The 13565-nt window shown below is 34.8% G+C and overlaps 1 protein-coding gene across 1 annotated transcript in view; it reads left to right on the plus strand.

Moving 5' to 3' along the window:
- LOC129724882 (exostosin-1) overlaps positions 1-13565 on the plus strand; it is a 383585-nt gene that overhangs the window by 319713 nt on the left and 50307 nt on the right. The window contains exon 5 of the mRNA XM_055680159.1: positions 10266-10385. Within this exon, the coding sequence (XP_055536134.1) occupies positions 10266-10385 (120 nt within the window). The remainder of the gene's footprint in view (positions 1-10265; positions 10386-13565) is intronic.

The raw sequence follows: 13565 nt of genomic DNA on the forward strand, positions 1-13565 counted from the left end.
TCTGTTTTGACCGGATGTGGCATCTTCTCGTTACGGAAAAAATGCCATAGAGTGGATGTTGCGAACTATTGAGGTGGTGCCAAAAGACATGAAGCTCCGCTCTATAGAAAAATATTGGGCCACCGTCGAGCGGGACCTCAAGAAGACACGAAAGACATTTGTCAACGAGATGCGGTTCAAGGCTAAATGGCGCTCTGCGGCGAACGAAGTGACCAATAAGTTTGTACAAATTTTGATAGAAGAAGTCCAAAGAACGGTCTGGCTATCTCTAAAAAGGAACAAAACAATAGATTTTCAGACAGAAAAACCTTAAGTCTCGTAGCCGCAAAGCAATAGCGCATTGACCGGTTGCTAGCTAAAAGGTTGTTTTTGTTTATTTCTGTGACCGGTCGCGCACTATCTAAGCAGAAAGGGGTGCAAAATGTTATGTAATTATGTTGTAACGTGTCTATTAAGGAATTTTATCAATTATTATATAACTTGGCAGTAAAACTACGGTGGGGAGTCTTACCCTGTGTAACCCCTATGTGATTTTAGTTTCCACACCATGAAGGTGGCCCTTTATAAACTCTATAGTACACAGGATTGCTAAGTAAATTTGCTACGGAGGCCGTATACATCTGTACGAGTTAACGGTAAATTGAAAAAAAATATTTTTGGATTTTTTTATTATTTCAAAATAGTTCACAATATTTTTCTATTTATCTCTAATTTTTTTTTCAATATATGAATTAATAAAGGATCGTCCATCAATAACGTTGCACAAAAATAACATTTTTACAACCTCCTCTTCTTCTGTATAGATATTCCAATTTTCTTTATTGATTGCAACAGTTTATCAGGCAGCCCTCTTTCTTCCCATGAGGCGTCACGTATTTATAATTTCAATTTTTTTTTTGATTTTCGATTCTATTCATTTATCGTATGCTGATATGTCGTAAGGCAACATCCATAAAATATGTAAAGTTTGATGGGAAGGAAAGGAGGTTGTCTGACAAAGCGGTGCAAGCCATACGGAAAATTTTTAAGATCTATACAGAAGGTGAGAAGGTCTAAAATAGCTATTTTTGTGCAACGTTTAATTAATTGACGTTCCCTAGTTGATTCATGAATGTAAAAAATAATAAAAAATATAAAAATTAGAAATAAAAAAAATGTAAGCTATTTTTTAAATATAAAAAAAAATCCAATAGTATTTAAAAATAAAAATTTAAAAATATTAAAAAAAAACAGTTGACAAATCAACATACACTGATGCAAATTGTTCTTTACGTTTGACTGCAGTTAATTCAAAATAACTACCAAATATATTTTTAAATACAAAAAATATGTTTTCTGACTTTTAGAGGGATGAGTCAAAAATAAAATTGTTTTTAATTATTTGAAAACAACAAAACATTCATGTAAAATTATTTTTTTCTTATTCGATTACATATTGTGAAAAAAAAACGGAGACTATATATAATCGAGTTTGACCTGTATATATAATTGGGTGTGAAATTATTATAATCGGTAAATATGTAAATAGATAACCAATTCAGTGCAAAAAAGTTCTATCCGAATTTTCTTTCAATCACAATTGAAATCGCTATAGTTATTCTTTTCGAAATATTTTAGACTCTTTTTTCTGTTTGGCCCTTAGGCTGATACTTTTTGCCATGACACAGTAGGGCGACTCCATACAAAGGCTGGCCAAGCAAAAAAAGTGTCGATAAATGCGACAAAAACTTGGTATTCACATATTTTGAGGCGCTGAACACGAATTTGACACCCATTTTTTGTTTGGCGCCGTCCATGAAGCACGAAATTCAATTTTTGATATTTTTTTAGGCACTTTTTTCCTTTTTTATAGAATTATATGATCTTTGACCACAAGAAGTGCCATCGGGCGTCCTCCCCATTGAAAAAAAAAAACGTAATTTATGGACGACCCCTCGAGCTAAACAAATTTTGCCTAAATATATATATATTTTTTAAATAAACTAGAACAACATAAGTAATACAAACTAATTACAAATTGAAAAAATCACCATCACCATCATCATTTTCCGCTGTGCTCGCTTAAATCTTGTGTTGAATTGCTTCCATAAAATTTGAAGTTCATTATACTTATCAGCAGGAAAATTGTCTTTCGCTGCCATTTTCATTTCTTCTAGTGATTTTCGATGTTTCAATGTTTCATATATCTAGAGAAACATTTCAAAAGGTCCTATCTGCTTTGATGATTTTTTGATCGATCACTTTCATTCAATTACCACAATCTATTAAACACCTTTTATGACACGTTATTTGCACAGATTGATATCGGAGGGATCATTCTAGCCTTCTGAACGAAAAACCACGCTTGGGAGAGTTACTAAAGCTGCACCATTACCAAAATGAAGAGACGCTCCGGAAAAACGATAAAAGCAGATAGGACCTTTTGCAATGTTTAGCTAGATATATGTTATCTTCCTAATCTGGTTTCTATGGTTGAAAGAGGACATTTAAATACATGTATAACACCATGAATTAACAACTTACTAGACATTGAATTAGGTGGCGCCGCTGAAGTTGAAGGCTCCATAATAAAATTCAACAAATTTATGAATTTGAAAACCAAGACACTGGAATGACACAACGTTCTAAATGAATACGAAAAGATGCGGAGGGCGACGACTGTTCTTTGCTTTTTTCTCATAAAGCAAAATGTGTGCTTTACTTTTGTATGCAAACGAGTGCGAAGCAAAAGCAATCTTCAAACGGGCTATTGTTAGCCAAAGTTTGATGGTATGAATTTGCTGCTAGTATTTGACACTTCAATCAGTTTAGCGAATTTCATGATCATAAATTGAAAAGGGCAGAATGTTTTTAATATTTTTTTAAATTTGCAGACTAATCAACGTAATCAAAATTTCATAAAGATTCGTTAACTGTTTTCTTGTTTAACACTTACTTTATAACTTTTCATTGACAATAATTTTTCATTAATGGGGTATCATGGTTATGATTAAAATTAATCCTGAATGAAATTTCAACCTCAAAAATAAAAACTAAAAAAAAAATCTGCTACCGCTTTTTTCACTAAAGTGACAATTTGCGCAGTTTTGCGCTACAGCGGACAGTATGCATTTGAAAGCTTACGTTTTTACCTAAATTTTGAATGTAGTCACAACCGTGGCAAACTGCGGCAACTAAACTTTTAAGCTAGTTTTCTAAAAAAAATCACGATTTTTTAAATTTTTTTTAGTGTCATGCCTACTATAAGCAAATTTTACAATATCCAATGAAAAGGGTTCATATTGCATAATATTTACAACAACTTTTCCTTTGACGTTAAAAAACTCCAAGCTATCATTAAAGCTACAGAGGCCAGCGATTCCCCACTGTGTATGGGGTTGCCCGAAATATCAACTTTTTTCAAAGTTTTAAATTTTTCAAAAATTGTAACTTTCGTGCTGTTTAGCTGATTTTGAATCGTTTGGCATTTAATTGAACATAATTAATGGGCCTTTCAAGAAAAAGTATCAAACTGTACCTTAAACAACAATATCAATGCGAAATGTATGATACAAACCGTTTTTGCCGATTTGGAGAGCATGAAACCCAGGAGACCCAGTAGTTTAGTATTTTTTACATTTCTTAGGACTTTTATTTAAAAATCAAATTTTCGCGGTGGTTTTCTTTATTCTGCAGACAGATTTTTTTCAATCTTTATTTTCCACCGTAACTACCATGCGGCTCCATAGAAAAAAAGCTACTGCAATACACAACATATCATGATACAAACCGTATTTTGCCGTATCTGAAGGTTCAAGACCCAGCATAATATCTCGTTAGGGGCCGTTCCTAAACCACGTGGTCATATTTTGATCACTTTTTATACCCCCCGTTTGGCCAACTCCTCCCCCCCCTAGCGACTTTAACCACGCGGTCTTTTCATTTGTCATGTGCAAAATAATTCGCTTAAATTTTTAACATTTTTATTATTCTATATTTCAAAAATGCAAAAGCTTTATTCTTGACTTGGTGGCAACAATAATATATAAGTCAGGAAAAAAGACCACGTGATCATTTCTTTAACCGGCACCCCCCCCCCCCCCTCCCCACTCCCGTGCGTGCTCTTTCGTGGTCTTTTGACAAACCCCCCGGTCTCCCTCTTTATGACCACGTGGTTTAGGAACGGCCTCTTAGATATTTTTACGTACCTTTTTTCAATGGAGACGCATGGTAGTTATAATGGACACAAGAGATTAAAAAAATTTTATCTCTGAAATAAAAAAAAACAATTTTTTTCGTGAAAATTCGACATTTTGTGTAAAATTTTCTAGGGGATCCATAAAAAATAACTAATGATAGAGTCTCCTGTGTCGCAAACCCCCCCAAACTGCAAAAACCGGTTTGTAATATACTTTTTGCTTGGTTATTGTTATTTAATTGTTATGTACTCGGCAATTTTAACACACGTAAGTACTCACCAAAATGAAATGCTTCTTGCTTCTTCAATTCTTGGCCGATTTTCGATCTTGACCCGTCAAAAGATTGGAAAATTTGTCTATTTTGTGGGTACCCGGGTACCCTGCCGAGTACTTATGGGGTGTAAAATTTAGAAGTTCCCCCCTTCGAGCCCCTCTGCTGCCATAAACAATCTGATGATGGAAAATTTCCGCTAGTCAGGAGTATTCCATAAGTTTCAGCTGGCTGAGTTGAGGTTATCCTTGTTTTTTAAACCAATAAAGTCTGAAAAGGTACCCGAGTACCGTCAAACGGGGCGAATAGAAACAGTGGGGTGAATAGAAACAAAACTTCCGAACTTGAGAAATGCGATTTTAAGTCTTTGATTCCGTTTAAAAACCATTTCTTGGATAGTTCAATAGTAAACAAGTCCTGCAAACCCATTTATGGGTTAGCAGCACTACTGTCGGTTTGCTTAAAAAATTGCAAAATGGAGGCTCGAATTCTGAACGTTTCCGAGTACCAAAAAACTTTGTCTGTGGAAGCCATTCTGCTTTACTTAGAACTTGTTCGTTTGATATACTGGGTCGGTAGTTAAGCATTTCAAGTTTTTACGGTGAATGAAAGGATTGCCGTAGGGTATTCATCACCACGTTACCTATGTTTCGTGGAAAACTCGCGGTTCGCAGATTACGGGGCGAATGAAAACAACGCCGTAGCGGATATTTTTTTGTACCAAAACATGTGGATTTGAGGAATTATATAATGTTTTATATGTAAAATGATGTCTGGAACAAGTTTTGTGCATTTTCAGCCCATCATGGTCAGGACTTACCAACAAAAAAGTCCAAAAACTTATTCGCTCCTCCTGATGCTGTTGAGATTTTACGCAAGAAAAAACTGTTTCCTTGTCAAGTGGCTACGAAATATAGAACCACTACTCTGTGATAAATCGGATGTTACCTTTAGACTTCAATTCAGTATACAACCACGCTATTTGCCAATAACGTGATGAAAGTCCGATTTATCTGCTGCATGATGCTCGACATGGACTGACCCGAGAGATATGGATCAAAATTTCAGTTCCACCAAGACAAAATGTTCCCGGATGTCGTATCTTAGATGAAACACCGGAAGATGCAGATCGGTGGAAATGCTTACCCCGGCCCCGAGTCCTTCTGTTCCTAATAAGGACTCTAATAGAACATATTCATTCATAAGATAACAAACATGAAGTAATAAACCGAACATTTCCACTATTTCAATATTTTATATAGTTTTCTTGCCTCTCATTTCAATAAATATGATGCATTTGTTCTGTTTTCTCCAAATTAAAACTAAAACTTTCTATCAGAACAAGGAAAACGTATTTTATTGGCGAGTGTTTCTATTCGCCCCCTTGCGGGGTGAATAAAAACATGCAAAATTTTTTCAATAAAACAATGAATTACTTATTGTATCAAAATGAACGTTACACCCTTAATAAAGGGAGGCAAGACCCATGTTTTAAAACTTTAATATTCATTCTAGACATTATAGTATTTTTTGTACACTGCAAGATATATCGCAGACTGTTTCTATTCGCCCTGTTTTACGGTACCCTGCCGAGTACATAGCGGTTTTTTTTGTTAGAGAATTAGAGTTACGTTGTCCATTGATATGAACTTTTGTAATATATCCCAGTCAATTGCTATACGTGTCCTCTTGCAGATACAATGACCACTATTGTTGATCACTATTGAAAGATCAGGTTCCTGCATCGACACGCTCCCAGTCAGGTGAAATATGGTTTATGAAGCCAATCACCTTCCCTGGATTCAAAAACCAAAGCTCTTTTGGCTGTAAACAGCCACTGCCAAAAAACCGTGATCTGCGTTTAAATAATGCACCACATACATAGCGGTTAAAGTACAGTTGGATATTTTTCCTTGGAAGGCCCTTTCAGTACGTTTAATTTCAAGTCAAAAGATTCAAAATCAGTTAAACTGCTCGAAAGTTACTTTTATTGGGAAAATTTGAAATTTGAGAAGAAATCGATTTTTTCGGACAATCAGAGGACAGAAAGTGTTACTGTAAGGCCAAAACATGCGGGTCAATTTTTTTTTTGATAAAACTATGGCAATTTTGAGTATCATCGAAAAAAAAAACTTCGGATAGGATTTTTTGCATGGAATTGCCGAATATGTGAGTAAATAACTAAGTAGATGAATAAATAATTAAGTAAGCAGCTACTGCCGATGGGATTTTGATTTTCGTGCAGAGAAGCTGGCACGAAAATAAAAAAAAACCAACTCTTTAGTACACAGAAAAGCGAAAAATGCTACGAAAGCCGTACACACCTGTATGGGTCAGCCGAATGACGCAAAATTCCAATGTTTGCACTTCGAACATGATTTTCTAACTTTTACCCTGCTATTGCAACTGAATTCAATGATGCGGTAATTAGTAATTGCTGGTAAATTTATAACTATTTGATATTACCAGATTTTTTTTGCCTCAATTCAAATGAGTAAAAGTTGATGATATTCATAATTAAAGTTTGATCAAGTGGTTTTTGCTATCCGGACATCCGATTGCAAAGGCTATCTTTAAGACCTTTGCCAGGGACTTGTTATACATGATTCCCCGTAGGTGCGGAGAAAATATGATTCAAGTCTGGTGCGAGATTGATTTTATATTTTATTGTTTGATTTATTACTTGACAAATTCTAGAAAAAAATTTTTTTTTCTCAATTTTTCCCTGTCTATTTCTAAATTTTTATTTCGTGGCTTCAAAACCTTACCGTTTTTCAATTTCGCTGCCTTCTCATTTGGCTGCCATGCGGTCGTAGTTGTTTCTCCCACTGTTTTCTGTGTCAGCATTTTGTTCTGGTGAATTGTTCGGTTTACTATATAAGGAAGCGATCAATTGATCATACTACTTAAAGAGTTGATACCTTTTTAATTCGATGGTCAACCGACACCAAAATCCTAAAAAATGCTTAATACTTTGAAGTCGTTGAAACCTATATCAACTTATTCTGCTATTCTACGCTTAGTTGTTCCAGCTTCTATGGAGTTAGAAACACGGGACAATTATTGGTAGAACTGCAGTATAGTGAAAAGTCGTTTTCTGAGTCGTCAAGGTTTTATGATAGTATAGGATCTTCACTAGGCTGTCCCAAAAAAAATCGATGTTTAAAAAGTCAAGGTGCTTAGCCCTAAATTGAAAGACAATGTTATTTATAGCATTTTTGTAGAACATTTTGGCTTTCTAAGAAATCGTTTTCAGGTTGCCCAAACGTGATTTATGAAAAAATTACTATTTCAAGCTACAAAACCACTGTTCTGCACATTTTTCAAATCTGTTCGACTCCCAAATTTTTCCATATATTTTTTTTTTTTTTGTGGGGTTGTTTTTGAATATTTTGCATGGTTTGGTTCAGCATCGCATTCAATTATTTGACACAGAGCCAATTGAACATCACAAAAAAAGTTAATTTTTCTCATGGTTTTTAGATAAAACCCTTCAAACCACATATGAAAAATTTTTTTGATCAAAAACTGAAATGTTTACTGCTAAGCAGGATTCAAGATGAACATTTACATGAAAAAGATCCTTGATATCTTATCGGGGGGCTGAGATATTGGCGTTTTTACATGTGATGGAAAACTATGCATTTTGTCAAAAATGCCACTAAAGCTCAATATCTCCATTGCACAGTGTTTTATTTTGCCATTTGTGCGAATAATTTCCTAAATAGTGATTCAAATGTTGATTATAGCCATGAGGTATGTTCGGAGAAGTTTAAGTATATTCAAAACTGCATCTTTGAATGTAGAAAGATTTGTGATTAATCCACCAATGAGTGAGATGATTAATTTACTTTTTAATCAGAATAAGATAGAGACAAGGTGTCTTCGACAAAGTTTTAGGTTATCCTAAAACAAGAAACTTTACTGAAGACATAATGTTTCTATCATTCTATCTCTTACATATTACGTGCAACATTGAGTTTTCTATTAGATTAGTTTAGTTTAGTTTATTCATTGTCTGATAGAGTAAGGCGAGCCTTTTTAAATGCTATCTCCGGAATGTCAGCGTTTGTTTTTCACAGGTTATTATAATTATTCTTATTTGCTATTACTATCTGTTACAATACTCTAGTAAGCCCCTCCTAAAAATGCTTCTGACGGTTCACGCTTTACAGAGTTTGGAAGAGCGTTCCAATTGACCACACCAGCCACAAACAGCAAATTGGCGTAACCGGATGTACTGTTAGCTGGAACCACTAGATTTTGACACCGCTGTTCACGGAGGAAATTAAAAGACACTGAAAACCACAATTTTCGTTCTAACTTTTTTTCGCAGATTTTTCCGAATTTTTAAACCTTCTACTTAGTTACTAGCCATCCAAAAACGCATTTGTTTTCTGAACATTGTTATTTTTGTTTCCCAAAATAAAACAGTAACTGAACATATTTGTTAAAATGCATAGTTTTCTATCATATATAAAAATGCCAATATCTCAGCTCCCCGATAAGTTATCAAGTATCTTTTTCCATGTAAATTTTCGTCGTAAATCCCGCTTTGCAATGAAAATTTCAGTTCTTGATCAAAATTTTTTTTTATTTGTGTTTTGAAGGGTTTTATCTAGAAATTATTATAAAAATTAATTTTTCTGTGACGTTCAATGGGCTCTGGGAGTCAAAAAACTAAATGCAATGCTGAACTGAACCATGCAAAATATTCAAAAACAATCCCACAAAAATAAAAAAATATATGGAAAAATTTAGAAATCGAACAGAATGAACAGAGTGGGTTTGTAGGTTTAATAAGTCATATTTTCTTAAATCACGTTTGGGCAACCTGAGAACAATTTTTAAGCAAGTCGAAATGTTCTACAAAAATGCTATAAATAACACTATCTTTCAATTTAGGGCTGAGCACCTTGACTTTTTCAACATCGATTTATTTTGGGACACCCTCATCTTCACCCACTGACCTCGATTTTTTATTAAAAGTTAACAAGTATTGATATATTGTAACATTTTCAAATACAAAATAACAAAACTATAATCTATAAATAGTTAACCAAAAATAATAAAATATAGCGGTTCTTTTTGTTAAATCATACAAAATTCTCTTTTGTGTCAGAGATTTTTTTAAAGACGCATAACCTTCTCCGACCGGGCCCATATAATTGCGTAGGTAGAAGGTGATCTAAACAAAACCTTCTTTCTCGCTTTTTGAACGTCCCATTCATTGTTTTATTGCTCACAGTGTCAACATCGCAGCTGCTACGAAATATAAAAAAAAAACAGAGCAAGCAAGTGTTTTTATACAAGAATTGTTTGGATTTAGGTTTCGTTATCTGGAAATCAAAAGAAAGAATTATCAGTTTCCGTTAGACTCTACTAGAAATTTGGGAAATAAATATTGAAATTCAGTCCGCGCAAATATATATTTCGACTTAAATCATTCTGCTAAGACCCTCAGTATAGATTTTTCAAATTTCGTTATTCGTCATTTTTACCTACTCAATTGTGTGGGCTCGGTCGTAAAGGATAATGATGCACAACTCGTTGTATCAAGAAAATCTTCTGAATAAAAGTCGCAAATCATGTTTAGTCTGCAAAGAAAAAAATCATTTTTCTTTGAGTTATTCATGGTTTGAGTTGTTCAAAATAGAGCAGTACAACTAGGACAACAAAAGTTTAAAAAGTATTCAGTAAAGTATGTCCACACGACGATACCATCTACCTTTTTTTCTGTATCACATTGCTTAATCAACACATCACTTTGATCCTGGCAAGTTTTATCTCACTCTTTCCTTTCCTCTCGTCCACAGGTGCCGGATATTGTACGTTCGATCTCCACCAGCCGCATCCTAGCCTTACGCCAGCAAACACAAGTGCTTTGGGAGCGTTACTTTAGTTCCATCGAGAAAATAGTTTTCACTACGTTTGAGGTAAGTTAGATTTGAATCAGTACCGAATTTCTTAACATTCCCCCCTCGGGACAGTTTGAACATCGTTCTCCCGTTCCGACAGAGCTCTCTAGCGCTGGTAACGGTTTTACTTGTTTGTTTATCCATTCCACCCTCGACCCGCAGCGGAAAGTTTTCAACTTACGAGTTCGAAAGTTTTCACCTCTCGAAAAATTTTGTGTGGCTGTGGGATTCTTGCGCGATGGAGTTGTAGAAATTGTGGCGAAAGTTCTGCTCCAACAGGAAAAAAAGCAAGTTAAGCTTCGTTGTGCACCACCCCGAACGAAACAAGCAGCGGCACCGGCTGGAACGCGCGCATATGTCGGGTGCTGTCCGAGCGCAACTGTGATTTGGCCGATTTTCGGATATGTGACCGGGTTGCACACAGGAGCCGGAAACTTTATTTTATTCCACTTATTTCTGGCGGGCAAAAGTTTTGCCGACTGTATCTTTTCCCCTTTGCTGTCAAATTGGGTTTCTGTGTTTGGGACTGAGTTTCACCACCAGATTTGCAGAGGTGAAAAAAAATTCTTCAACTCATGCTCGCAATGCTCGATAGCCATTTATTACCGGGCGCCACAATTTGTCCCTGTTCGAAGTGAACAGAGGGTTTTGAATATTTCGATCCACTTGGGATATTCTAGTGAGTTTTTGAATAAAGTTTCAGACGGATTGAAATCACGGAGATATATCATTTATTGGTGAAAATTTTTACTTTTTGATTACGTCTTTAGAGACATATTCATTAATATCTGTTTATGATAGGTCATATTGTGCTATAATAGAGTTCAGATCTATTATTCCGTGACCGGTTAGAATCATAACACTTGGGAGCTAATGGATGAAGAAAAAGAAATTTATATCTCACCTGTTCATATTCGCTGCTCTCATAGCCGTGAGCCTTTCTGTTCGCCTCAACGCCAGCAGCAGGTACATCGAATGGGAAAAGTCAGGAAATTGGGTAAAGATGTTGTCATCGCCAAATACCAAACATTGTTCGCCCTCGTTTTACCACCTTACAGTTGTCACTACTTATGGCAACAGGTAAAGAGCGTTTTTGATGCGATTTTTCGGGTGTTTTCAGGTTTCGACGCATGAAATAGCGGTGTGACTACGCTTGGTATGGTTTATCACGTTTGGGATATTAAATTTCCTTTCGACACTTTCTCTGGAAGAAAAAACTGGTCCGGAAATTGGATACAACTTGTACACAACCTGGATCATCGGGTTCAGCTCGTTCAATCGTCAGTTGTTTCACTTGATTTCAATCCAATGACAAATAATGATATATCAACGGAAAGTATGCTCTTCTATCGTCATCAGCTGAGCGAACATCGTCGATGTATGGATGTTATCATTGCTAAACTAGCGTGCACAGCCTGATAGCTTCAAGCTATAAGCCTCTTAAGGCAATTCCTGCATATCACTCGGAAGTGATGAGTTATGAACTGTGTGTGCTATTTGAAACTGCCGCACATCTATTTGAACGATTGTGGTTATGGCAGCTCATGTGCGTTCTGGATTAAGTCTGAATTGCACTATTATACTGAAGTTGTTTATGCTCTTGCTACACTTTCAGCAAATGTATAATTACATTCCACCTTTGTTCATTCACGTGGACAGCCTAGAAGGTCCGAAATATGTCCACGTGAGAAGTTTATTATTCAAATTCCATAATTTTACATATTTTCACCGATCGACAAAAGAAAAAAAATGCGGCCTTAAAGCTTAAAATAAGAATGATTAGATTATGGCTTTTTATTCATTCCTGTGAATTTTGAAGCACCTAGTGTATGCAAACAACATTTTACACATGTTCAACCTACAAACATTTCTATAAATTTGAGCATGTTAACGGTTCTAACATTTTTAACATTTTCAACATATTTCGGACATTTTTGAGTTATTTTGAAATACATACCAATTTGACATATTACATATTAGGCATTTTAGGTATTTGCGGCTGTACTTTTTGAACATATACAAAATTTTAGACATTTTCCGCACTTGAAGATTGAAATTTTGAAAAACTTTAGTATCTTAATATGTATAAACTTTTTGAGCTTTTTCTTAAATCTTTCAGTATTTGCAACATTTTCAAAATTCGGTAACATTTTTAGCATATTAAACATTTAACATTCTTGCCGTTTTCAACATTTTTGCATTTTGTGTAGACTTCATGTAACATTTTGAGCATTTTTATATTTTAGTATTTTTTCGATTACTTACATGATATTTTCTATTTTTTGTGTTATTTTTTACATATTGACACTTTGGTCATTTTCATAATCATTTATAACATGTTTAACATTTGTAACAATTTTAGACTTTTTCTGATGTATTTGACTCATTTTGACATATCCAACATTTTCGACATACTATATTATATTTTACCGTTTCAACAATATTGAAATTTTTATAAAACTGATACATTTAACGTAATTGACACATTAAATGTACCGGATAACTTCTACATTTTTGTCAAGCTTTCTCACACTAAAGGACGCTCAATAACTTAACTGCGTGTCTCTAAGCATGTATCAAATAAGGGGAGTATCTATATCGGAAATTAGATTGCGTTATTTGCTTTCGAAAAATCAAGCCTTCCGTCACGCATGTTTTTTCTTCGACTGCTATTGAATTCATCTCTAAGGGCACACCGCGTTGTACTTCTGTGTTTTCTCACTAGAGGGATTCACCACTCTTGTTTCGTTCAACTGTGGTGTTAGCAACAAGTATATTTATTTGAGCAGCAGAAACACAGTACGAAGTAGAAGCAAAATGTGTGGTGCAACAAATTGCAGCGCTCAGAAGGGAGATGAAATGCCTGGACAGAACCTTCTCAGAACTGAATGAAGTTTTATGGGTGTGAAGGCTTTATTGAAGTTAGCAACTGTGCTAACTTTTCTCGAAAATTTAATTAGACTTATATTTGAAAAAGTTGGAAATTTTGAGGTTTTCTTTATTCGATACATCTAAATAACGGCAAATGTTAAAGAAAAGAAGAGATGACCTTCCGAAACTTTCAACTTTCATAATTTTTGCTAAATTAAATTTGAGATCCTGCGTTGAGAAAAAAATGATTCCAGAAATATAAATTGATTTAAAAAAATCATTTTAAATTTTAAATTTCTTCAAGTTAAGGTTTACTAGATACACAAT

Source organism: Wyeomyia smithii, chromosome 2, assembly GCF_029784165.1.
Source record: "Wyeomyia smithii strain HCP4-BCI-WySm-NY-G18 chromosome 2, ASM2978416v1, whole genome shotgun sequence".
Taxonomy (NCBI): domain Eukaryota; kingdom Metazoa; phylum Arthropoda; class Insecta; order Diptera; family Culicidae; genus Wyeomyia; species Wyeomyia smithii.